The sequence below is a fragment of the Bufo gargarizans genome, chromosome 4 (genome assembly GCF_014858855.1).
Source record: "Bufo gargarizans isolate SCDJY-AF-19 chromosome 4, ASM1485885v1, whole genome shotgun sequence".
Lineage (NCBI taxonomy): Eukaryota > Metazoa > Chordata > Amphibia > Anura > Bufonidae > Bufo > Bufo gargarizans.
Genome location: NC_058083.1, coordinates 102,302,856 through 102,328,876, shown reverse-complemented (window position 1 = coordinate 102,328,876; position 26,021 = coordinate 102,302,856). Strand labels below are relative to the sequence as shown.

Genomic DNA, 26,021 nt, shown 5'->3' with positions numbered 1-26,021 from the left:
TCAATATTCATTCTGCTCTGTGGGGCTTACATACGGTAGTCGTGTTACAGTATACAGACAGACGGACAGACAGGAACGGCAGTCTGCGCTTCCATACACATCTCCACACAAAGTCTTTGGGTCTGGAGGGGAGGTTACTGCGGACATGAGATGATGGAAAAGCTATTGTGCACCTACTAAGTTTCCTCTCATGCCCATGTCACCATGTAACCCTCCCTCATCGGTAATACATTGCTTATCAAGAGGGTCATGACAAAGGCTCAAGTATGGGATCGGGTACAGAACGCAACAAAACCTCTAGATCACTGGTAGAGTCCAGGTAGCAGGGCAATGCCACAATGATGTTGGTGGGTGCAGACATTTTGATATAGAACAGCCATTAGGGTTATGTAGCAGGTCATCCAGTGTCCAATTTGAGCAGATCACATTGAAAGGGTTAAAAATCTGTGCCAGTAGTAAAACTACTATCTGCTATCACATGCTGTAAAGATCCAGCGCTCCGAGGATTATAAAACATACAAAATGTTAGAATTATCAAATGCATGAAAATAGCTTTTTGTATAAAGTAGAGGAAACTGAAAGATGAGCTTCCTCCATGTAAAATGCAGTGTGTCGCTTCTACCTGTGGCCCTACACGGACTTCAGTGGCCTGTTACTAGTGAGGCCTCCTGCATAGGACCGTATCCGTTTTATGGTCCGTAAAGTGTGGATCTGCAAAATACGGATGTGGTTCATGTGCATCCTGCACTTTTCAATGGCCCAATTGTAGAAATACCTATTCTTGTCTGCAAAACAGACTAGAATAGGACATATTCTATAATTTGCGGCACAGATGCACGGATGTGGTCAGCACATGGATGACATCCATGTGTTGTCCACATTTGTGGAACCATAGAAATGAATGGGTCCACATTTGGTCTGAAAAAATTGTGGATCGGATGTGGAGTGAAAATACGGTCGTGTGCATGAGGCCGAAGGGAGAGCAGTAATCCAGCGTTACATCTGCGGACATTTTCATAAAATCCTGGACAGGCCAGCTATAAATAAATAACATAGTACAGTACATTGGTAAGCCAAGTGCCAATGCTCACCAGTCAGAGTAAACATGGCACCAGCCAACAAAGAGTCACATTGTATGAGAGAGTCCTTCTAGCTGAAAGAAATGTAAGCGACCAAATGCCACTGTCCAGACGCGATGAGATGTAGTGACCACACAACTAGTGTTCCTCACAGGTTGATAGTCGCTTTGAGTATACAGAAGTTCATTGGACGGCAGGAAATCACCGCCAGGGGACCCTGTATCTTTATTGTCTTTTTAGTCACATGACTCCATGATTCCGCTAAGCTCCAGTTCATGGAGGGTGTCTGTATAGTCTTCACAAGCCGAGCTTCTGTCCTTACACAAAACACAGCCCTGCAAGAAAATGCCAAGCAATGAGACTCGGACAATACAGAACATCAGCAATGAGGCAGATTTTACACTCACAAGACAGAAACATGAAATAAAAAAGGCATCATCAGGGACATTTATCAAAACTGGTGCACAGATAAAGCGGAGGAGATGCCCACAGGAACCGATCAGATTCCACTTCTCTACGCTTTTCAAAAAGTTTGAAGCAAACACTTTTTGCTGGCGTCAGTTCAGATATATATTCCAAATGTTTCTCGAAAGTGGACATGGGCAAGAATCTGGAGTTATCAAACTCCATGTACAGTCTTGGCTCTATACACCACCACAATGGATTTGAAATGAAACGAACAAGATGTGCTTTAACTGCAGACTGTCAGCTTTAATTTGAGGGTATTTACATCCATATCAGGTGAACGGTGTAGGAATTACAACAGTTTGCATATGTGCCTCCCACTTGTTAAGGGACCAAAAGTAATGGGACAATTGGCTTCTCGGCTGTTTCATGGCCAGGTGTGTGTTATTCCCTTATTATCCCAATTACAATGAGCAGATAAAAGGTCCAGCTGTTTTTATTAAGTGTACTGTTTGCATTTGGAATCTGTTGCGGTCAACTCTCAAGATGAGATCCAAAATGCTGTCACTATCAGTGAAGCAAGCCATCATTAGGCTGAACATCCTTAAAAAGAAGGAACGCACCGGTGAGCTCAGCAACACCAAAAGACCCGGAAGACCACGGAAAACAACTGTGATGGATGACCGAAGAATTCTTTCCCTGCTGAAGAAAACACCCTTCACAACAGTTGGCCAGATCAAGAACACTCTCCAGGAGGTAGGAGTATGTGTGTCAAAGTCAACAATCAAGAGAAGACTTCACCAGAATGAATACTGAGGATTCACCACAAGATGTAAACCATTGGTGAGCCTCAAAAACAGGAAGGCCAGATTAGAGTTTGCCAAACGACATCTAAAAAAGCCTTCACAGTTCTGGAACAACATCCTATGGACAGATGAGACCAAGATCAACTTGTACCAGAGTGATAGGAAGAGAAGAGTATGGAGAAGGAAAGTAACTGCTCATGATCCTAAGCATACCACCTCATCAGTGAAGCATGGTGGTGGTAGTGTCATGTATGGCTGCCAATGGAACTGGTTCTCTTGTATTTATTGATGATGTGACTGCTGACAAAAGCAGCAGGATGAATTCTGAAGTGTTTCGGGCAATATTATCTGCTCATATTCAGCCAAATGCTTCCGAACTCATTGGACGGCACTTCACAGTGCCGATGGACAATGACCCAAAGCATACTGCAAAAGCAACCAAAGAGTTTTTTAACGGAAAGAAGTGGAATGTTCTGCAATGGCCAAGACAATCACCTGACCTGAACCCGATTGAGCATGCATTTAACTTGCTGAAGACAAAACTTAAGAGAAAATGCCCCAAGAACAAGCAGGAACTGAAGACAGTTGCAGTAGAGGCCTGGCGGAGCATCACCAGGGATGAAACCCAGCGTCTGGTGAGGTCTATGCGTCCCAGACTTCAGGCTGTAATTCACTGCAAAGAATTTGCAACCAAGTATTAAAAAGTGAAAGTTAGATTTCTGATTATTATTATGTCCCATTACTTTTGGTCTCTTAACAAGTGGGAGGCACATATGCAAACTGTTGTAATTCCTACACCGTTCACCTGATTTGGATGTAAATACCCTCAAATTAAAGCTGACAGTCTGCAGTTAAAGCACATCTTGTATGTTTCATTTCAAATCCATTGTGGTGGTGTATAGAGCCCAAAATGTTAGAATTGTGTCGCTGTCCCAATATTTATGGACCTGACTCCACCAGGGATGCAATTGTTTTACCTGTGAAGTTATAGGCCATAACTTCAATGGGTTGTCTGAGGTTTTTATACCTACCGTACCTAAATCTCTCTGCCCCAGTGCTCCTCTCTTCCACACCTGGTGACTTGCCTGTATACTACACGTGAATGCTGCAGCCAATCACAAGCCTCAGCAGTCTCATGCTGTATACCACTAAGCCAGTAGAAGGCTTATCTTCCTTATTGTAACACAGCCTAACCCATTTAAAATGCAGCTATTGCCAGGGCTGGAGCCACCTACTCCACAGTCACCTAATTGGTTGGCATGGTCAGTTTCCAGATCACTCCTGCTGCCTGCTGGTACTATTAGGTCCAGGAAATGGAGCCCTGAACCTTGAATTTAAAATCGCAAGGGGAAAAAAGTCTCCCTGCGGAAAGGATCACATAGGCAAGACTGCGGTGGGCACCGCCACTCCAGGCTTAAAGGGTTATTCCAGTAGATACAAGTGATCCCCGATCCACAGTGGCGGCACCCCCAATCTCATGATCGGTGGGGGTCCCAGAGGTAGGACCCCCATCGATATGCTGGTTATCCCCTATACTGTGGATAGGAGATAACTTATACTTACCGTAATACCCCTTTAAAGGGGTTATTCCCTGCAACGAGGATCCCATAGGCAAGATTGCAGTAGGCACCTCCACATCAGGCTTAAAGGGGTTATCTGATATTTTTTGTTTTATCTCATCTTGTTCACAGTGGCAAGTCTCACAATAATTGCATTATGGTGAATATTTTTATATTTTTTTTTACCGGGCAAGCACTGCACTCCCCGGTCTAATCACGACGTAGGCACTTCGGGGGATCACGTGCCGTACATACAGCATGTGATCCTAGTTTAGTTTCAACCTACAATGTACAGGGGTTGCTTCTGCGAAGTCAGGCAGTCTCAGATGCTGTGAGCCGTCTATAACAGAGGCTGGCTGACTGCGCAGGCGCAACCCACGAACACTGTGGGTTGAAACCTTATGCAGGGCACGTGATCCCAGAAGTGCCTGTTATACAATTAGACCAAGGAGCGCAGCACTCAACTGGTAAAGTAAAAAAATGAATCGTAATGCAATTCTTGTAAGGCTTGCCAATGTGGACGAGACGAGATAACAAAAAATAAAAATAAAAAATAATAAGAAATAATCGAATAACCCCTTTAAAGGGAATCTGTCACCATAATCTTGGACTATTACCTGCTGTAATATTTGAGTAGTCAGAACTCTTTTAATGCAATTGCTGGAATTGTGAGTGATCCAATCATAACTTGTCACCTGCAGATTACAGGCTCCCGTTTACCACCACAAGGGGGAAGTTTCCAGTGTCAGTATACCGTGCAGATTATTACCCGATCACTTGTGTGTTAGGGTATTATGGAATTACTATTTAAGCAAGCTTCATACAGTTCAGCCCGATTCAAATATATTTGCAGTAGGCAATGCACGTGCCTGGTCTAATCCCTTTGTGTACTAGTTACAGGACGCTACCGACAAAAACATCCGCCACCTGCTGCAACCACGTTTATAGCCCATACATTCAGGACCTTTAAACCTTCTCTGATCTAAATGTGGGCAGTAGTGTTCTCAGGTCAGGCAAAGCGTGTCCTAAAACTCTACAGTTCCAGACAGATTCAGCTATTTTCAGGGCAGACTTATCCTGGAGCCAATTATAGCATCTGCTGAGGGCAATCAGATTAGTGAATTATCCGGCAGAACTTTGCGATAGTCCTGCTGTAGTCAGGCACCTGCCAAGGTTCACAGTGTCACTGCTCAATCATTGAAATAATTTCCAGGCATCAGCACAGTCTCTGCAGAGACCTTACATATATGGATGCCCCTTTGTGTAGAGGGATCTATACCAGCCTAGCTGTTATTTCAGACAGTATGCCTGGTTTAATAGGGTTGATCCAGCTGACATGTGCCCTTTAAAGAGCAGCTAAGGGAATAACTGACAGTCCCCCACCTCCAATTTTTTTTATTTATTTAAGGACTGTACACCTTTAGGGGCAATATTGTACCAATTATGAGCGAAAACTATTTTTTTCTATTGGTTTTTACAAAAGAATTATGAGCCACTTTCCCTGCACAGTTTTGAGTTCATCTACTAGCAGGATCTGTATTTTCTCTCTGCTTGTCGGGCAGGGAGCCGACGGCTCCTTATCCGTGATCTCTGACATTATAAACACTAATACAGTACAGACCAAAAGTTTGGACACACCTTCTCATTCAAAGAGTTTTCTTTATTTTCATGACTATGAAAATTGTAGATTCACACTGAAGGTATTCAAAACTATGAATTAACACATGTGGAATTATATACATAACAAAAAAGTGTGAAACAACTGAAAATATGTCATATTCTAGGTTCTTCAAAGTAGCCACCTTTTGCTTTGATTACTGCTTTACACACTCTTGGCATTCTCTTGATGAGCTTCAAGAGGTAGTCACCTGAAATGGTTTTCACTTCACAGGTGTGCCCTGTCAGGTTTAATAAGTGGGATTTCTTGCCTTATAAATGGGGTTGGGACCATCAGTTGCGTTGTGGAGAAGTCAGGTGGATACACAGCTGATAGTCCTACTGAATAGACTGTTAGAATTTGTATTATGGCAAGAAAAAAAGCTGCTAAATAAAGAAAAACGAGTGGCCATGATTACTTTAAGAAATGAAGGTTAGTCAGTCCGAAAAATTGGGAAAACTTTGAAAGTGTCCCCAAGTGCAGTCACAAAAACCATCAAGCGCTACAAAGAAACTGGCTCACATGCGGACGCCCCAGGAAAGGAAGATCAAGAGTCTCCTCTGCTGCGGAGGATAAGTTCATCCGAGTCACCAGCCTCAGAAATCGCAGGTTAACAGCAGCTCAGATTAGAGACCAGGTCAATGCCACACAGAGTTCTAGCAGCAGACATATCTCTAGAACAGCTGTTAAGAGGAAACTGTGTGAATCAGGCCTTCATGGTAGAATATCTGTTAGGAAACCACTGCTAAGGACAGGCAACAAGCAGAAGAGACTTGTTTGGGCTAAAGAACACAAGGAATGGACATTAGACCAGTGGAAATCTGTGCTTTGGTCTGATGAGTCCAAATTTGAGATCTTTGGTTCCAACCACCGTGTCTTTGTGCGACGCAGAAAAGGTGAACGGATGGACTCTACATGCCTGGTTCCCACCGTGAAGCATGGAGGAGGAGGTGCTTTGCTGGTGACACTGTTGGGGATTTATTCAAAATTGAAGGCATACTGAACCAGCATGGCTACCACAGCATCTTGCAGCGGCATGCTATTCCATCCGGTTTGCGTTTAGTTGGACCATCATTTATTTTTCAATAGGACAATTACCCCAAACACACGTCCAGGCTGTGTAAGGGCTATTTGACCATGAAGGAGAGTGATGGGGTGCTGCGCCAGATGACCTGGCCTCCACAGTCACCGGACCTGAACCCAATCGAGATGGTTTGGGGTGAGCTGGACCGCAGAGTGAAGGCAAAAGGGCCAACAAGTGCTAAGCATCTCTGGGAACTCCTTCAAGACTGTTGGAAGACCATTTCAGGTGACTACCTCTTAAAGCTCATCAAGAGAATGCCAAGAGTGTGCAAAGCAGTAATCAAAGCAAAAGGTGGCTACTTTGAAGAACCTAGAATATTACATATTTTCAGTTGTTTCACACTTTTTTGTTATGTATATAATTCCACATGTGTTAATTCATAGTTTTAATGCCTTCAGTGCGAATCTACAATTTTCATAGTCATGAAAATAAAGAAAACTCTTTGAATGAGAAGGTGTGTCCAAACTTTTGGTCTGTACTGTAGATCATGTCTTATCTTACGGATAAAAATGTGGCTTAAATAAGTTTGACCCCTTCATAAATTAGAGATAAGGGTTATTAGATGACCGGAACAAAGTGAAAGTTCCATTCACACAGCTAGAAAACAGTTTGGCCCCTTGCAGACGAGCAACCAATAATAAAAAACAATTGAAAAAAATTGATTTTTTAGCCCAAAATAAGCATAATGCAACTCGTCCTCATTCTAAGACGGAATCCCCCATAAGCGGACATGTTCCCAGCACATGTGCAGCTAGTAATATAAACTGCCCAACCTTTTTAAGAATATTTACATCTAGCAGATTTGATTCTGAAATTTCTGTGACTGCCCCATTCACCTGAAATACATGCATATACTGCAGAAACAACTCCATTCAGATGCATGGACCATATGTTTCAGTTCTCTGTATCGAATCTGCTTGTAAGCGAACATCTCCTTAATTGGCTGAATAAGAAGACGTAGATGAGTTACACCCAGGAACCCTCAGCTGAATTTTGTTGTTCCTGTGCTAGTTAAGAATATTCTCTAATAACTGGTTTAGCACCGGTGGTCTCACTGAAAGCAAATGTTGTGACTATTTAAAACGGTATCTATGTTCTTTCCAAGTTATTATAGACCTCTGATCTTAACATCTATTGTCATACAGTTATGTAAGGGTTTAAATCTAGGAGTATATGGCATGGCATACATGGAAGTATGAAGTTATGCATCTGGGTACTAATGTATGTATGAGGGGGAGTAACACTGGGATAGTCACTTGCAGAGAAGGATCAGTCTGTACTTGTAGATTATAGACTAAATAACAGCACAATGTCAGTCAGCTGTTTTAAAGGCCAGCAGAGTACTGTCATATATATATATATATATATATATATTTATATTTAAAAAAGAAAAGAAAAAAAAGACATAATTTTGATGCTTTGCATAGCATTAGCTAGAATATTTGGTTCAGTTCTGGGCACTGGTTTCTTAAAAGGATACCTGCAACTGTTTTTGTTCTGCCAAAACAGTCGGTGGATCTGGTGCTGGAGCAGCCAGCCAGATCTGGTTATCCCTCTGCTCTGAGTGACAGCTGCAGCGGCCAAGAGACAACTACAGCTGTCACTCGGAGCAGACGGGAGGGGCTGTGAAGCAGCTCAATGCAGACAGCACCTCCACGGTACTTGTAGGAGCAGAATCTTGCAGACTACAACTTCATATTCCCCCCGCCCGAGAAATCATCAAAGCAGAAAAAAAATATGGGTCAGTGTGTGCACGGCTTAAAGGGTTTCTGTATTTTAGAAGCCATTCTGAACAACAAGCTGATCACTAGGTGTCCACCTGCAGCAACAAGCTGTTGTTTGTGGAGGAAGTCTGGTGGTCAGTTTCCCTGCAGCACCAGAACAGGAGAAATTAAAGGGGTTGTCTCACTTCAGCAAATAGCATTTATTATGTAGAGGAAGTTAATAGAAGACACTTACTTCCTAATGTATTATCTATATTGCTTTCTTTGCTGGCTAGAATCACGTTTACCATCACATTAAACACTTCCTGTGTTCTAGCAGCGGTGGCCATGCTTGCACACTATAGGAAAAAGCACTAGCTTAAGTGCGCTCCCACGGTCCCAGCCGCCAGAGAGGCAGGCGCTTTTTCCTGTGATGTGCAAGCATGGCCACCACTGATGGACTGCAGGGTGGTCGTAACCATGGAAACAAGCTATGTATAATGTGATGGAAAATGAATCAAGCCAGCAAAAGAAGCAATATGGATAGTAACAATACATTAGTAAGTGCCTTGTATTAAAGGGGTTGTCCCCAAAAATATTCTACAGTTTTTAAACCAGCACCTGCATCTGAATACTTTTGTAATTGCATGAAATTTAAAATTTAGCATAGCCACTGAGATTTTCAATAAAATCTATCTGTATAGCGCCACCTGCTGTTAGTTCTTTTTCTTATTTCTTTGACCTGCTCACTGAGATGGCCGCACATGCTCAGTTTCATCCTTCAACCTCCTCCTGAGCTGTGATAGGGAGAACGGAGACTCCCCTTCAGCTTGATATAAATTTAGCAGAGCAATAAGTGGGGAGATCTCTGGATCCATGTGAGGTACAGGGCTGGTTCTGGCTTTGTTAGAAAGAGATTATCCTGTACTATATGATGTCTGATTTTCATTTTTTACATTACTCATGGCATAACCCCTTTAACTTATTCTACATGATAAATGCCACTTGCTGAAGCGACACAACCGCTTTAAGCATTACACAGTTCTCGCTCATATCAATGTTCTGTCTGTGTAATACAGGACAGGTCCTCCACCGCAAGAAATGCTCCACACTAGACCAGCCCCGCCACCACCACCACCACCACCACCACCACCACCACCACTTCCCTAAGAATTTCCTAATAGGATATCTGAACTGGATACCCCATTTACCAACTGTGTAACTCACTGTGGTCTCTATTGCCCATGGAAGGCCTCCTTTTTGTATCCATGGATGAATCTCTCCCAGCTCCTTCTTTTGGTCATTTGTAAAACGAGGCTGAAGCTTCTGCATAGATTTCAGTCTGTCACGATCCTCTTTCAGAACTGCATCGATGTCTCTATTATCGAGAAACCATATGTATTAATAGAAACACCTGGACACATATAGAAGTGTACCCTCAAGTATTCCATCGGGGTATATGTCACTTTTCTAACAACTTAGTTCTAGCAATTATGGTCTAGTTCACAAGTCAGTGTTTGGTCAGCGATTTCCATCAGCGATTGTGAGCCAAACCCAGATGTCTGTCAAACAAAGAACCAGTGCAAATCTGTCCATTATACCTTATATCTGTATAGACTCTACTCATGGTTTTGTTCCATGGTCTCTGACCAAAACAATGACATGTGAACTAGGCCTAACAGATCATCCTGTGAATGATATAGGTAACTTATCACTCATGTTCAGTACTATTTAAAGGGGTCATCCAGGAGTTATTTAAAATGGCTGCCAACAACCTGTCCTAGAATGGGAGTAGGACTGGTTGCCTCCACCTGTGGGAAAGGGGGTAATGAGGTTTGGGGCAGGGCTTTGGCACTTGCTTATACTACATATTGGCGAGCTTTCACGTCAGGCTTGTCGGGTATATAAAGCAAATGCTTTATATAAATATGAAAAAAAAATATCGGGTCAAAAGAAAAATTATGCTAACTATATTGACCCATCCTGCTCAGCCATAAATACATATCATAGGCAGGACCTCATTATTAACATCTATTGCAGAGCAGTGTAGTGAGGCCCGAACTCTTACCAGTTCTGCAAGTGGAAGCAACCAGTCCAGCTCACACTCTAGGACAAGTTTCTGGCAGCCATTTTATATTATTCACAGAGAACCGCTTTAAGGCCTCAAAATTGATGAAGGCACTATACAGGTGATGGGGAGAGCTGTCCAATCTGGAGACTGCTAGCTTTGTCACTCCGTGTAAAAGGAATGGGCTGGGAAGTGTTCAGGGCAGAGAGCCCAGGGAACTGCACATGATAGGACCACCTCCTGGCCACCTGTGATCATGGTGCCACGGGGATTAAAACTTGATTTCTCTGTCAGGCAACCTGCAAAACCATCACCCAGATACGCGTAAGATACTGCTCCCCTTTTCACCTATATAGTGTTGTCAGCAGTTTTGAGGGGACAATACTTCTGACAGATCCCCTTTAAGGTAAATCAGTCTCAAATTGATTCTTGTTCTGTGAAAATAGTAGCAACGCCCTAAATGCCCTCAGTTTTCACAGTCTGCAACTTCATTGTACCGTCACTATGATTCATATGGGACTTTTGTATTGATTCTTCGCGGAGGTCTAGGAAGTTCATACTTTGCATTTCTTAATAGAAAAAAACCCTAAGAAGTAGGGATCGACCGATATTGATTTTTTAGGGCCGATACCGATAATTTGTGAACTTTCAGGCCGATAGCCGATAATTTATACCGATATTCTGGGAATTTTCATTTTTGAAAAAAAAATAAAAATTCCCACAAATCTGCTGAAAATGTATGTTTATTGTTAATGTGTATTTTTTTTTTTTTGTAAATCTTTCTTTTTCATTTATATTTAATATTTTGGTGTTTTTATTATTTTTTTACTAACTTTTAGCCCCCTTAGGGACTAGAACCCTTGTCATATTCACCCTGATAGAGATCTATCAGGGTGAATAGGAGCTCACACTGTCCCTGCTGCTGTGTGCTTTGTGCACACAGCAGCATGGAGCTTATCATGGCAGCCAGGGCTTCAATAGCGTCCTGGCTGCCATGGTAACCGATCGGAGCCCCAGCATTACACTGCTGGGGCTCCGATCGGAGGAGCAAGGGAGAGGGGATCCTGTGGAGGGGCGCACTGCGACTGGGGTGGGGGGGCCCTATGCGCCACCACTGGGGGGGGGGGGCGCACTGCGCCACCAATGTCTGATACTGGGGGGCTTGGGGGGGGCGCACTGCGCCACCAATGAAGCTTAATCCCACATTTATTCATATACAGGAGGCGGGAGCTGGCTGCAGGATCACATAGCCGGCTCCCGACCTCTATGAGCAGTAGCTGCGATCCGCGGCACCTGAGGAGTTAACTACCGCAGATCGCAGCTACAGCTCATAGAGGCCGGGAGCCGGCTATGTGATCCTGCAGCTCCCGCCTCCTGTATATGAATGAATGATAGATTAATCTTCATTGGTGGAGCAGTGGCCATAGCTCCTCCCCTCCTCCTGTCCCCTCTCTCCTCATTGGCGGCAGCGGCAGGAGCAGCACAGGGGGAGGAGACACTGCTCCTTCTCCCCTGTGCTGCTAAGGGGAACACGGAGAGCGCTGTCAGCAGCGCGATCTGTGTTCCCCATACACTATCGGAATATCGGCAAAATAGATGCCGATACCGATAGTGTTCAAAATCCTGAATATCGGTCGATAATATCGGTAAATCCGATAATCGGTCGATCCCTACTAAGAAGTTTCTCATAGGGAACTGCCAGACCTTCACCTGATACTTTAAGGCCAGGGAAACAGAGACTGTATATTACATGACGTTATTAGTGCACACAATACTAAGGGTTAAATGAATGAACCTTCAATGACCGTTATTGCACATCTGTGGTCAGCGTATTATTCTAAAATGCTATAAGGCGTAGTCTGCTGACCAACTCCAACCCAATACCTACTTACCATACTGTATGAACCCACACTGCTACAGAGACTAAATGGGGAGAGAATGAAGGGATGGTGGTCCTGGTTAGAGGAGCTGGCTGCTCACTGGAACTTGTATAACTCTATTCTTATACATTTCTGTAAATTTACCCAATCTTACCTCAAAGGGATTTGGTATGTCATCATAATGTCTTCATCTGCATTGGCCATGAGAAGCCACATGGGATCTTGCAGGACATACTTCATAGCAGACGCACCACTTCCAGATGTTGACCCCTTTGCTTTTTGATTGTTCTCCGAGGAGTCAACACTTCCAGAATACTTGCTGCTGTGACTGGTCTTGCTGCTCCCTGCAAATAAAAAAAGGCTATTTAGATCATCATAATGAACAAACTAAAAAAAAATACTGCATTAGTGCTTGAAAATGGCGTCCCTAAGGCAAACGATTTCCAGGCTACTGTAACCAACCTACCCGTTTGACTCCCAGATGTGCCATTTTCATTGGACCCTGAGGTCAGCGATTCTGAAACTGCAGATGAACCCGAGCATGTTCCAGAGCAAGCGTTTTCTTGGAGAAGGATATCCATCAAGTCACTGCCAGTAGACACAGCATCATTAGTGTGCTCATCGGAGGGGAAATCTGCCTGGGGAATAGGCTGAAGCATTCGAAAAAGAAAATGCAGGTTATAAATCCAAGAACTAGAAATGCAAAGCCAAATATGGATATGTATACAGTAATACACTGCAATATTATAACTACCATATCGGGGTCTTCACAGGGCTGAGGTATGAAAATACTGTTCACAGCACCTCCGACACCAGTGCCTCCCTCTGACCGATCAGCCTTTTTGGACTCTTCCAATTGCAACAAATTAAGCTGAAGGGGCGAGCTGCAGCGAGACTGGAATAGAGGGGGGGACTGAGGATCCTGCAGCGTGGATGAGCGAGAAATTCCCCCCTTCATCTTTGGTTCACTACGAGGGTCTGGATATGAGAAGGGCTTTATGGGGCTAGGGCTCTGCACTGTCTCAGGAACACAGCAGGGTTGAGGAACAGGGAATGTATGCTGGGCAGGAGTAAATACAGGTTGTGGAACGGGGAAAGTGGGAGTTGCTGATGGAAATGTTGCCTGCGGAGTGAAAAACGGTTGAGGAACTGGAAATGGATGTGAGGGTGCTGCCCCAGGATAAACACTGGGTGGCAGGTTAGGTGGGTACATATAATTAGGCAGCACAAAGGCCACCATGGGTGAAAGCAAAGGGGCATGGAAAGGCTGCATATTGGATGGAGTTCCATTAGGCATTGGGACACCATTATCATTTGGCACTGGGATTTGAGGAGAAGGAAAAACTGGCAAAGGATAAGCTGGCAATACTGGATAGGGTAGGGGAGGACAGCTAGCATAGGAGGTGTCAGACTGAGACCACGCTGTAGTATTTAGTCCTGGCAGAGGGCAGCGATGGGCCTGGGGTACACCAGAACTGCTACTATCCCATGATTCTGGCCGCACACGTTTCACTTTAGGCTTTCGAGTCTTCCCAGTCCACTTTCCAGCAGCATCTGTAACTTGTGGAGCAGAAGGTCGCAGGGCTTTAAAGGAAAGAAAGCCTTTTAGGAAATATCTCTCAATTTCACATGGCAAAACATTCTCGCAAAAATCAAGTTACCAAACATGTATCCAGGAATCTTTATCTCACCCAAAAGACTCACCTCCTGGTTTCTCATGCATGTAGGTGTTGCACCTAGTCTGGAAGGCACTTAACCTCTTCACATCCATGAAACCACTGAGAAAATCATTCTCCTCCTTCTGGGTATGGGCGACAAGAACTTCTTTGGTTAACCCAAGCTGTTTATAAGGCTCCTTTTCTGTGCTGCCTGGTGGAATTGGTGGGACATCCGAATGCGACTGCCCGTCCTCCAATTCTATCCAGATATAAGAGCAGACAATAAGCCAGGGTATGTAACAGATTCAGTCTGGATTAAAAGCTGCTGAAGTCTGACAATTATATATACACATTTCTTCTCATTTGCCCTTAGCCTGTGGTGTCCAACATCACTGTCTTCAAACCCTCCTGACCCCCAGTAGTAGAATTGTGAGAATATGGTAAATGTAGTAAGGCTATGCTCAAACACCATTTTCCTTGGCTTACTTTCCCAATAAATAATGTTAACATATGCACCCAGCACACTTCTGCTTGTCCAGGTCCTCTTCAGGTGGTCAATAATGGTACACAAGCAACACATTGGAATATCTCAGGTACCAATATCCTTTGTTACAGTGGCATTTTTATTCCTATAAATCAAAGTGGGAATTAAAGGGGTTTACAACATGTTAGAGGATGTGTCTGACGGCTGGATGTCCGCAAGCTATCACAAGAATGGCGGACTCCAAGTCCCCATGTGAATGAAGCAGCATAGCACATGTGTGACCACCACTCCATTCATGTCTACAGGACTACTGGAAAGAAAGCCAAGCTGTATCCCAGTGGTCAGATGTCAGCGATCAGACACTATCCTGTAGATATAAATGTTCTTTGCAGGAAAACCCCAATACATTCTAAATAAAACCTAAGTCACTTACTATAAGCTTCAGCTTTCATACTAAAAGTTCTCCTCCTTTATGAGACACTCATGTTGCACCCTCCATCAGAAGACAGCCCCATGCAGTCTCCTACACGTATGTATCCATCAGGACTCTCTGCTCCAAACATCTGCAGATTACTATTGGAGTAGCACAGTGAGGCTTCCTGATGGAAAAGGATGGCGCCTCAAGGCTTTGGATGGTCAGGTGTCTGTGCTGCTGGAGCTCAGGTCACTGCTAAATGGACGACGTACTTTGAAAATGTGAAGCTTACAGTAAGCAGAGCCTATGATTCATTATTCATAATTGGAGGTGAAATTAAACCAAATTAATGAATGCAGAACCTGTAATTGGGTTTCTTTCATTACTGCACAACCCCCACCAGATGGGCCACTGCTGATCTCAAACAGGCAATGAATTAGGCTCCACGCACACGACCGTATTAGTTTTGCAGTCTACAGATGCGGTGTGTGTGTTGACAGATTTTTTTTTTTTTGGGCGGACCCGGTGACTTCAATGGGTTTGTGGTGCGTTTTTTGTGGAATGGACATACGGATGTGGAAAGCACACGGATGATTCCTGTTCTTTCTGCATCCGCATGTCCGTTCTGCACAAAAAGATAGAACATATCCTATGCTTAGCCACAAAATGCGGAACAGGGACCCACTGAAGTCGATGGGTCTGCACAAAATGCGGATGCAACAAAGTCGTTATCCTCAATTTGAAGACCGCAAAATACATATGGGCGTGTGCATTAGGCTTTAAAAAGTCCAAATTCGTTATAACTAAAAAGAAAACTAAATTCAGACAAGGGATATGTTCAAAAATGAAGCCAAAAAAAAACAAACATCGGGGCACATTTATCAAGACTGGCGTTAGAGGCTGGTCTTAATAAAGGTCCTGTGCTGGCGGTGGATCCGCCAAAAGTTATGAAGAGGCACTGGCCTCTTCATAACTTCAGCGCATCCAGCAACAGTTCTAAATGTAAGACTGCCTCCTAGCCGTTGCGCCGCCATCTGCGCCTGAAATATATTTCAGCTTAGTAAATGACCCCCATTATGTAGCATTTCTACTGAAAAGTTTATCTTTTATTAGACTAATGAACACATTAGACTCCATTCACACTTGTGTTCATTTATTTTTATTTTTTTATGGGTTTCCACTGAGCTTTTTCTTATCAAAAATAACTGAAAGCTGGCAGGCCTTGCCGATATCTATTTGAAAACAGATCTGGCGTAGCGGTCTTGAACAGAGCCTATGCACGTTGCTAGACTTAGAGGACTGTTCCATTACTGTATGTGCTAAAGACAATCCCCATTTTTAACAGCCCTTTCAACAAATAAATCATAAAGCAGGGGCGGACTGGCCATAGACTCAGCGGGCCGATACCCAAGGGGCTGCCTGAGTCCTCCTCATGGCCTTCAACTGGATACATAATGATCTCATGCCCTCAGTAGTAATTAATGCTAGGAACATCAGGTACTTGCACACTTGCCCGGCCCACCTGAACTCAGCTGTATCGCAGACTGCGACGCAGTTAAATACTGCAGCGGGGATGGCAGCACTTTAGGATGCACTGTGCCGTTTGGTTCTGCTGGGGCGGTATTTTGCAGGCTCCACCTACTTCTGTTGTCTTTGCCTACTTTTACCTCCCCGCCTTCTTTCAATTTGTTTAGGTTTTTTTCCAGGGCCACTTTAAGTTCCCAGTGTGCCCCTGCCATAAAGTATAGGTTTTCTGGCAAGTCCCTGTCACAGAGCTTTACAAGGATAGAACATCTTTAGTAATGATCACATATTTGGCAACATGCATGAAGTAATCCTGGTAATATATACCTGCTTCTGGCTGCAGTTTTTTGTCTCCCACATGTACGATTGTGCTGCTGTAGCTGCAGTGGCTGGTAAGGGAAACCACACTCTCAGCCTTGGCAGCCATAGAAAGCTGTGTGATCCTGGTTCTGGGAACAGGCAAGGACGCAAGGGATGGATTGAGCAGAGAACCTGGCACAGTCCGGGATGTGGCAGCAGTTCCAGGATTGGTAGCAGAGTGTCCTATTGGCTGTCGGCCAGGACTAGCGCTTGGCACCCCGGAAATGGGATTAATTGTAGAACCTGGACCACAATATGCAACAGTCAGAGGGTTCTGAAAGTGGTTCTGGGGAAAGGGTGGCAACTTGTGTGTCATGACTGACAGACGCCGGTCATCTGGATGATGAAACATACAGATAAAATTAATAGGATTTTTGAAACACATAAACAAAGAGTGCATAGCAAAGGTAACTAAAGCTCCCCCACCACTACCCCTATTCTCAGGTTTAGGCTACATGCACACGACCGTATGTGTTTTGCAGATCCGCCCCAAAAAAATAAATAAAAAATGGATGAAATCTGTATGCCATCCATTTATTTTTTTTGCGGATCCATTCTAACAATGCCTAAAACGGACAAGAATAGGACATACTGATTTTTTGCGGACCCATTGAAATTGATGTGTCCACATCCTATCTGCAAAAAAAAAACAAAAAAAACGGAACGGACACGGAAACAAACAACGTTCGTGTGCATGTAACCTTAGGCACTTCTGCAACTAGCCTGGAATTTGATGCAATTAAGGCATAAACTGGTATTTACTGGGAAAAATGAGAGATAAGAGCTTCTATTGGCCAAACGCACCTTCTTGCATTGGGATCGGGTCATCAGATGCAAGGTTCTCAAATGACACAACTTCAGGTTTATCAGACACCAAAACACTACAGCTCTCAAGGTATCTAAATATAATAGGGAAATATACATTATGGAGGTTCTCCAGATACATTAATTGTGTATAAAAGTGATCGATATGAGAATAAGTGACATGGAACTGGTTTTAAGAGCAGAGGTCAGCAGGATCAACCATATTAACCCATGTATACTGCCTGGTAAGGCCTCTTTCACACGAGCGTGACGGATTAGGTCCGGATGCGTTCAGGGAAACTCGCACCATTTTGCAAGCAAGTTCAGTCAGTTTTGTCTGCGATTGCGTTGTTTTTTCCGCGCGGGTGCAATGTGTTCTTCACGTTGGTAATTAAAACTGAAGGTTTACAAACATCACCTAGCAATCAGTGAAAAACGCACTGCACCCGCACTTGCCTGTGAATGCAATGCGTTTTTCACTGAAGCCCCATTCACTTCTATGGGGTCAGGGCTGCGTGAGAAAATATGCAGAATATAGAACAGGCTGCGTTTTTCAAGCAGAACACAACTGAGGTGTGGAAAAAGACACAGACCCATTGAAATGAATAGGTCAGGATTCAGTGCGGGTGCCATGCGTTCATTTCACGCATCGCACCCGCGTGGAAAATTCGCTCGTGTGAAAGAGGCCCAAGACTGAAACCTACCTTGTGAAATTGGCTGTGAGAAAAGAAACTTATTTTTGGAGAGACCTTCAGTGCACTGACGGCAGACCCTTTCCCACTCAGCTTTCCAGTGCTGGCAAGGCCCTCATTTGGATAAAAAAAAAATTCTCTAGAACACTACGTCAAATTTTCCCAAGACATCATTTCAATCAGCAGGATCAACCCTACACGGCAGTGCACCTGATTTAAAGAGGTATTCCAGTTACATAGGATAGGGGATAACTATTGGATATGAGGGGTCCTACTGCTGGGCACCCCACCGATCACCAGAACTGGGGCCCCGTACCCCCTGAAATGAACGAGTGGCCAGTTGGACATACATTTATATGATAATTCCAGAGATAGCCGAGCGCTGTACTAGGCAATCTCCCATAGAAATGAATGGAGCAGCTGCACAGCTGCCCAACCAGCCACTCCATTCATTTCAGGGGGCTACAGAGGGTACGGGGCCAGCGTACTTGTGATCAGTGGGGGTCCCAGCTATCGGTTTTCTACGATCCCACTGATCTAATAGTTATCCCCTAACCTGTGTATAGGGGATAACAATGTAACCGGAATACCCCTTTTATAGTGTAATTCTGCTAACAGATGCTCTTCAATTACTGCAAAGAATCCTACCCCTTCTCTGACCTTTTTCAACTGAAGAGGCCTAAGTAACGCAAGAACAGCATAGAGACCTGCTGCCTTGCAATCCCATGCGTAGCTGTAGGCACCTTACCAGCAGTTAATCCATACCATGCCCTATCCTGTTTGGTGGCAAACGTCTCTAAAGAAATATCATTTGCTGAACAGGCACCTGGCCATAAAAAAATGATCCACTGACTTCCATGGGAGGTCACTGTGGTTAGAGAGGTTGCTGTGCTGGGAGAGGGAGGAGGAGCTGCCCCCATCACCTATGGTCAGTAGTAGAAATGTCACCTAAGGCTACATATACAGTACATCTGCGGCAGGGGTACATCTGCGTCATAGATCCCAGCAAAAATAAAGGACAAAATGCCATACGGAGCAGTATTTATTTAGTCTGGCAAAGGGCCAGTATTCACATTGGAACCAGACAGACCCCATTATATTGAATAGGATCTGGTAGGCACTGGCAGTGTACGGCATATGCCAGATCCGCCGATTCCGCTATTCTGTTTCTATTCAAGATGACTGCTCAAACCAACCCCAGCGTACCCAGCACAAGCTGGAACAAAAAAAAAAAAAAAAAAGTTGTGACAGTAGTGGTCCATTGTGAAAACTATAATAATAATATATATAATAATATATTTAAGATAAAGACCTTAAATAAACAAGAAGTCATTTTCTGATTACCTTGAGACGATTTCGAAACGCTTTACCCTTATTTTGCATTAAGCCAGAAGTTGATATAAATACTATTACACTACGTGCAGAATTATTAGGCAAATGAGTATTTTGACCACATCATCCTCTTTATGCATGTTGTCTTACTCCAAGCTGTATAGGCTCGAAAGCCTACTACCAATTAAGCATATTAGGTGATGTGCATCTCTGTAATGAGAAGGGGTGTGGTCTAATGACATCAACACCCTATATCAGGTGTGCATAATTATTAGGCAACTTCCTTTCCTTTGGCAAAATGGGTCAAAAGAAGGACTTGACAGGCTCAGAAAAGTCAAAAATAGTGAGATATCTTGCAGAGGGATGCAGCACTCTTAAAATTGCAAAGCTTCTGAAGCGTGATCATCGAACAATCAAGCGTTTCATTCAAAATAGTCAACAGGGTCGCAAGAAGCGTGTGGAAAAACCAAGGCGCAAAATAACTGCCCATGAACTGAGAAAAGTCAAGCGTGCAGCTGCCAAGATGCCACTTGCCACCAGTTTGGCCATATTTCAGAGCTGCAACATCACTGGAGTGCCCAAAAGCACAAGGTGTGCAATACTCAGAGACATGGCCAAGGTAAGAAAGGCTGAAAGACGGCCACCACTGAACAAGACACAAGCTGAAACGTCAAGACTGGGCCAAGAAATATCTCAAGACTGATTTTTCTAAGGTTTTATGGACTGATGAAATGAGAATGAGTCTTGATGGGCCAGATGGCTAGATTGGTAAAAGGGCAGAGAGCTCCAATCCGACTCAGACGCCAGCAAGGTGGAGGTGGAGTACTGGTTTGGGCTGGTATCATCAAAGATGAGCTTGTGGGGCCTTTTTGGGTTGAGGATGGAGTCAAGCTCAACTCCCAGTCCTACTGCCAGTTTCTGGAAGACACCTTCTTCAAGCAGTGGTACAGGAAGAAGTCTGCAAGGTAAGAAAAACATGATTTTCATGCAGGACAATGCTCCATCACACGCGTCCAAGTACTTCACAACGTGGCTGGCAAGAAAGGGTATAAAAGAAGAAAATCTAATGACATGGCCTCCTTGTTCACCTGATCTGAACCCCATTGAGAACCTGTGGTCCATCATCAAATGTGAGATTTACAAGGAGGGAAAACAGTACACCTCTCTGAACAGTGTCTGGGAGGCTGTGGTTGCTGCTGCACGCAATGTTGATGGTGAACAGATCAAAACACTGACAGAATCCATGGATGGCAGGCTTTTGAGTGTCCTTGCAAAGAAAGGTGGCTATATTGGTCACTGATTTGTTTTTGTTTTGTTTTTGAATGTCAGAAATGTATATTTGTGACTGTTGAGATGTTATATTGGTTTCACTGGTAAAAATAAATAATTGAAATGGGTATATATTTGTTTTTTTGTTAAGTTGCCTAATAATTATGTACAGTAATAGTCACCTGCACACACAGATATCCCCCTAAAATAGCTAAAACTAAAAACAAACTAAAAACTACTTCCAAAAATATTCAGCTTTGATATTAATGAGTTTTTTGGGTTCATTGAGAACATGGTTGTTGTTCAATAATAAAATTAATACTCAAAAATACAACTTGCCTAATAATTCTGCACTCCCTGTAGATGAGCTGTTCATCACTGAACTCTGAGAAGAGTGACTGACCAACCATCTAATGTGAATGTGGTCCTCCTGACTGACCACCATGATCTGCCATGGGGTAAAAGAATGATTGGGCGCAATGTATTTCAACATACCCAATAATTTGTTCAGGCAGGGGATAAGCCGTTGCCAGACAGCTATCCACAGAAAAGAGGATAGCTGACTGGTCAATAGGGGTCTGACCACTAGGACCCTCATCTATGCTAAGAATAGGGGGCCGGTTTGCATGTCCTGATTGAGAGGCAGGTGGAGCATACGACCTGCTGTCCTATTCATTCTCTACTGCTGGAGGTAGCTGAACTCCGCTATCCCCAGCAGTGCCGTAGAGAGTGAATGGGGTGCATGACTGACCTGCCACTCCAGCAGGATGGGGTAACAGGATGCCCATTCTCTGGATAAGTTGGCGTCCCATTGGACTAACCGCCACCAATCAAGTTGCTCGTCTAACTTGGCATGCTTTGTATTCATTCCATATATGACTAGACATACCAAATACCTGCCTCAATGACATCTCTGCACTACTGATTTGAAAAAATAAAAACCCTCAAACTGGATCATATAGAAGTCACAGAATTTAAATGTTTAGGGCCAAATCACCAGCATTGACTGGGTCAGTTAAGCAAGGTGCAGGAAAGACATCAGATCTGTCTCCCTGGTCCAATTTTCAGAGTAAATTCTGGGATCATCAAACTGTGATCTAAAGTGATCATTTTCTCAGGAAAATTCCTACAGGAAACTGTCACCTCTACTATCCTGCCTTGCCTTGAGGGCAGCAACGTATAGTGACAGACCCCCTGATTTCCATGGGCTGTCAGTTCTGGGCTAGAAGTCAATGCTTTTACTGACGGAGTTCATCTTGCAGTGGTGCGAGGGAGATGAGTCAGATGAGACTTGTGGCCCCCTCCTCCCCATGACTGGCATGTTTCTATTATCCTATGAGTAACAGTCATGGGCATGAGGCAGGGAAAGGCGGAGTGGCAAGTCTCATCAGACTCCTCTCCCAGCACTGCGAGACTCGCACTGTCAGAACTGTAAAAGCGCTGAATTCTAGTCCATAAGTGACAGAGAGGGCAGCACAGTAGAGGGGACAGGTTCCCGTTAAAAAGAATGAGCTTACTTGCAGTTTACAACTGAAAGAGGGGTGGGGAGAATCACATTCAGTACTTCATATATACAAATCAAAAAATCCATAAAGGGCTGTAATTCTGGTCATTAAAGGGAATTTCCAGGTTCAGGATACTGGTGGCCTAGCCTCAAGACAAGTCGTCAGTAATTTTAGACCCGGGCTGTTTGAAGAGGCCATGGAGCTCATGTGCTGCTAAACAGATATCGTGCAGGTCCCCATATAAACAAGGAAGACCCCACAGTGCGCTGCAGTCCAGTCAAGCAGTTGATCGGCGGGGGTGCCAGGAGTCCGCTATCTGACATTGATGGCCTACACATGCTGACTCATTTTAACTGTACATTTTTTTCTGGGCAAATCCTTTAAAAATATTAAAGGGGTTGTCTAACTTCAGTAAGTGGCATTTGTCATGTGGAGAAAGTTAATAGAAGGCACTTACTAATGTACTGTTATTATCCGTATTGCTTCCTTTGCTGGCTAGATTCATTTTCCATTACATTATACGCTGCTCGTTCCCAGGATTACGAGCATCCTGTAATCCAGCAGTGGTGGTCGTGCTTGCACACTATAGGAATAAGTGCTGTCCTCTCTGGTGGCCGGGACCATGGGAGCGCACATAGGCTGGAGTTTTCCCTACAGTGTGCAAGTATGGCCACTGCTGCTGGATTGCACGGTGGTCGTAACCCTGGAAACAAGCAGTGTATAATGTGATGGGGAAAATGAATCAAGCCAACAAAGGAAGCAATATGGACAATCACAATACATTAACCCTGGGTTCACACCTGAGCGTTTCTGAGACGCGCGTTTTACGCGCGTATTTGTCGCGTGTTTTTTGCAATAGTAAACGCGCATTTGTGTGATTGACTGCAGTGTTGTCCAATGAGTCTATTGCCAAAACGCGCGACAAACGCCCCAAAAAAAGCTCAAGAACTTGTTTATGCGTCGGGCGTTTTACAGCGCGTTCAAGCGCGCTGTAAAACGCTCAAGTGTGAACCAGGGCCATAGGGAAGCATTGGTTTTCACGCGTTGAGCGTTTTACAGCGTGTTTGAACGCGCTGTAAAACGCTCAGGTGTGAACTTAGGGTAATAAAGTGCCTTGTATCAACTTTCTGTACATGATAAATGCCACTGCTGAAGTGAGACAACCCTTTAATCTATATTTATTGATTCCATAAAATATGCTCTCACCTGATAACGCTGTCCAGGCAGTTTATTTGTTGGTAAGAGTAGGGGGGCTGCTTTGCTGGCACCTGCTGACTCTGTGGGGGGCAGGCAGCAACTCCTGAACCTTCACTATTCATGTCTTTGCTGCAGCCATTCCCACTATGGCTGCCACCTGAGAGGAAAGAAAGTAACATGTGTAAAACAGACTGAAAGGGTTACATCATGTTCTAGCAGGGCGTAGCCTGTCCATCCGAGGTACCATGTTCTAACTCTCTGCAGAACACCTCATGGTACACATATGAGCCAAGCCTATGTTATTTCATGGTTCACAGATTATAAATCTAGATAGCTGGTTAGATAATTGGTGGGGATCTCAGTACTACGACCTCCACCGATTAAAGCCTTTGATACAGTATGTCACTATGAAATTGCCCCCAGCTCCGACAAGGTAACCTAGACCTGAAGACATGCATACTCTGAAACAAAGAAACGTTATGCTGGTCCCAGTTGTTACCAACCACTGTTAGATACATGGGGAGAATTCATCACACTCTGCACTCTAGAATTCTGGCTATTAAGTCATAAAACAAGGCTTTTGCAACTTTGTCGGCCTTTTTGTGCTACAAATGTCAACTTTATTTTGCATTTTTACGCCACTGATTCCAGGAGGCATGGTTAACTATGTTAATGAGCTTCGCTGCGGCTTTATGATTACGACTTAAAGGGATTATGCCAAGATTGATGTAAAAAATGAAAATCAGACATCATATAGTACATGGCAATCTCTTTCTAACTATGCTAGAACCAGTCTTGTACCTCATAAGTCCAGAGATCTCCACATTTACTGCTCCAATTGTTCTGCTACATTATCATCAGACTGGCAGCTCTGCGGATGTGTCCTTTCTGCTGCAGCTCTCTCCCTATAACCACCACAGCTTCTAACAGAACATATGGCTGTTGGCAATTGAAGACTTAACCACCTAACTGTTTTGCCGAAGCCCAGCTCCAGCAGTGGACTAAGGAACTAACTGGAGGGGGAGGGCTACTTTAGATGCTGTTATCTCCTGAATGGTAGCAGCTAGAAACATGCAACTGGTCTTGTTTGAAATCCCAAGCTCATGACATCCTAAGCTTTCAGACAATACAAGAATGACAGCAATATGTTCAGGACAGGGGAAGATATCACTGATAGAAATCGGGATGCTCTGAATGCAGCTGAAAGTGAAAGCAACATCAGGTTTTACACGCGAGTATTCCCGACCCGATTTCTAACAGCGATTTCTCCTCCGTTATTCAGACTTTAGCTATGGTATTGTATGAGAGCCTGGAATGTCAGCATTCAAACAAGATGGAGTTGCATGTTTCTAGCTGCTACCATTCAGGAGATAGCAGCATCTAAAGCAGCCCTCCCCCTCCAGTTAGCTACTTTTCCCACTGCCAGAGCTGGACTCGGGCAAAAAATAGTTAGGTGGTTAAAGGGGTTCTCTGGGAATTAAGAAAATAAAAATACTTAAATATTACTTCATGATAAATATATTCCCAAATACCTTTCATTAGTTATAATGGCTCGTTTTGTCTGGGGAGCAATGATTAGGAGAAACAAAATGGCCGCTGTCCTATTAGTACACACAAAACCTGTCCTAATCGCACAGGAGGACAAGTTACTTCACAACACTGAGCTAAAGAGCTGCCTCATCCTCTTCTCTGCTCTACTTGCAGAGAATGGAAAAAGCTGTTTGGAAGTGGTCAAGTAACCTCATTCTCCATGTGGTAATAGTAGGTGGAAAACCTCTAGGTCACATGCCATGTCAATTCATACCTGCTTCAGGGCTGCCCTCCCCACTCTGGTGAACTTTCACCTTCATACAGCTGGAGCCCAGATCTTTTGAGCTACGACCTGGATCTGTACCCTGCAAGAATATCGAAAGGATTATATAAATCACTACGATATGCAGCCATTACTTCAGGAATAGATCAAAGTAGTCAACTTACACTAGGAGACGTGTAAAAATAAGCGCATAGAGAAAACCGTGCTGTTCCCTACGGCAGCAAACTGATAACGTCATATTCAAAGTTTCGCCAACACACTCATTGATTAACTATCTGCTGGCAAATTGATTCCTCTGCTATACTCTCGGAGGTAGTAAATTGGATGATCAATTCCCACATCTCTATTTAAAACAGTGTGGTTCTTGCGTGCACTACTTTTCTTACATGACCTCCTGATCTACTCTCTATTTAAAGGGACTTTTCTTCTGATTACAATATCCTCGGAATAGGTCATCAGCACTGGTGGTTGTGGACCTCTGCTGATCAGATTTTCAAGAAGGTAGAAGCGCACACAGTAGCATCACAACCTTCTTGCAGCTTTTCTTAGGCCATGTGACCTCACATTCATTGGTCACATGGCCTACGTGCAGCTCAGCCCCATAGAAGTAAATACCAAGTACAGCCCGTACATAATGTACGGCGCAATGCTTGGTGAGCAGAGAGAAAGCTACTGCGAGTGCCAGTCTCCTTAACCAGCTTATACACGGATGACCTATACGTTTTAT

General features: G+C 44.0%; 1 protein-coding gene across 3 annotated transcripts in view; it reads right to left on the bottom strand.

The window, feature by feature from the left end:
- Nucleotides 1-941: 941 nt before the first annotated feature.
- Nucleotides 942-26,021, bottom strand: part of PER2 (period circadian regulator 2) — a 92,608-nt gene continuing 67,528 nt past the window's right edge. For all 3 annotated transcript variants that reach the window (XM_044291357.1, XM_044291359.1, XM_044291358.1), the window contains 10 exons: nt 25,286-25,376; nt 23,491-23,638; nt 17,487-17,581; nt 16,650-17,018; nt 13,946-14,158; nt 12,996-13,825; nt 12,708-12,891; nt 12,396-12,585; nt 9,521-9,671; nt 942-1,414 (listed from right to left, as the gene is read on the bottom strand). In XM_044291357.1, coding sequence (XP_044147292.1) covers nt 1,316-1,414; nt 9,521-9,671; nt 12,396-12,585; nt 12,708-12,891; nt 12,996-13,825; nt 13,946-14,158; nt 16,650-17,018; nt 17,487-17,581; nt 23,491-23,638; nt 25,286-25,376 — 2,370 coding nt within the window. In that variant the 3' untranslated portion in view covers nt 942-1,315. The remainder of the gene's footprint in view (nt 1,415-9,520; nt 9,672-12,395; nt 12,586-12,707; nt 12,892-12,995; nt 13,826-13,945; nt 14,159-16,649; nt 17,019-17,486; nt 17,582-23,490; nt 23,639-25,285; nt 25,377-26,021) is intronic.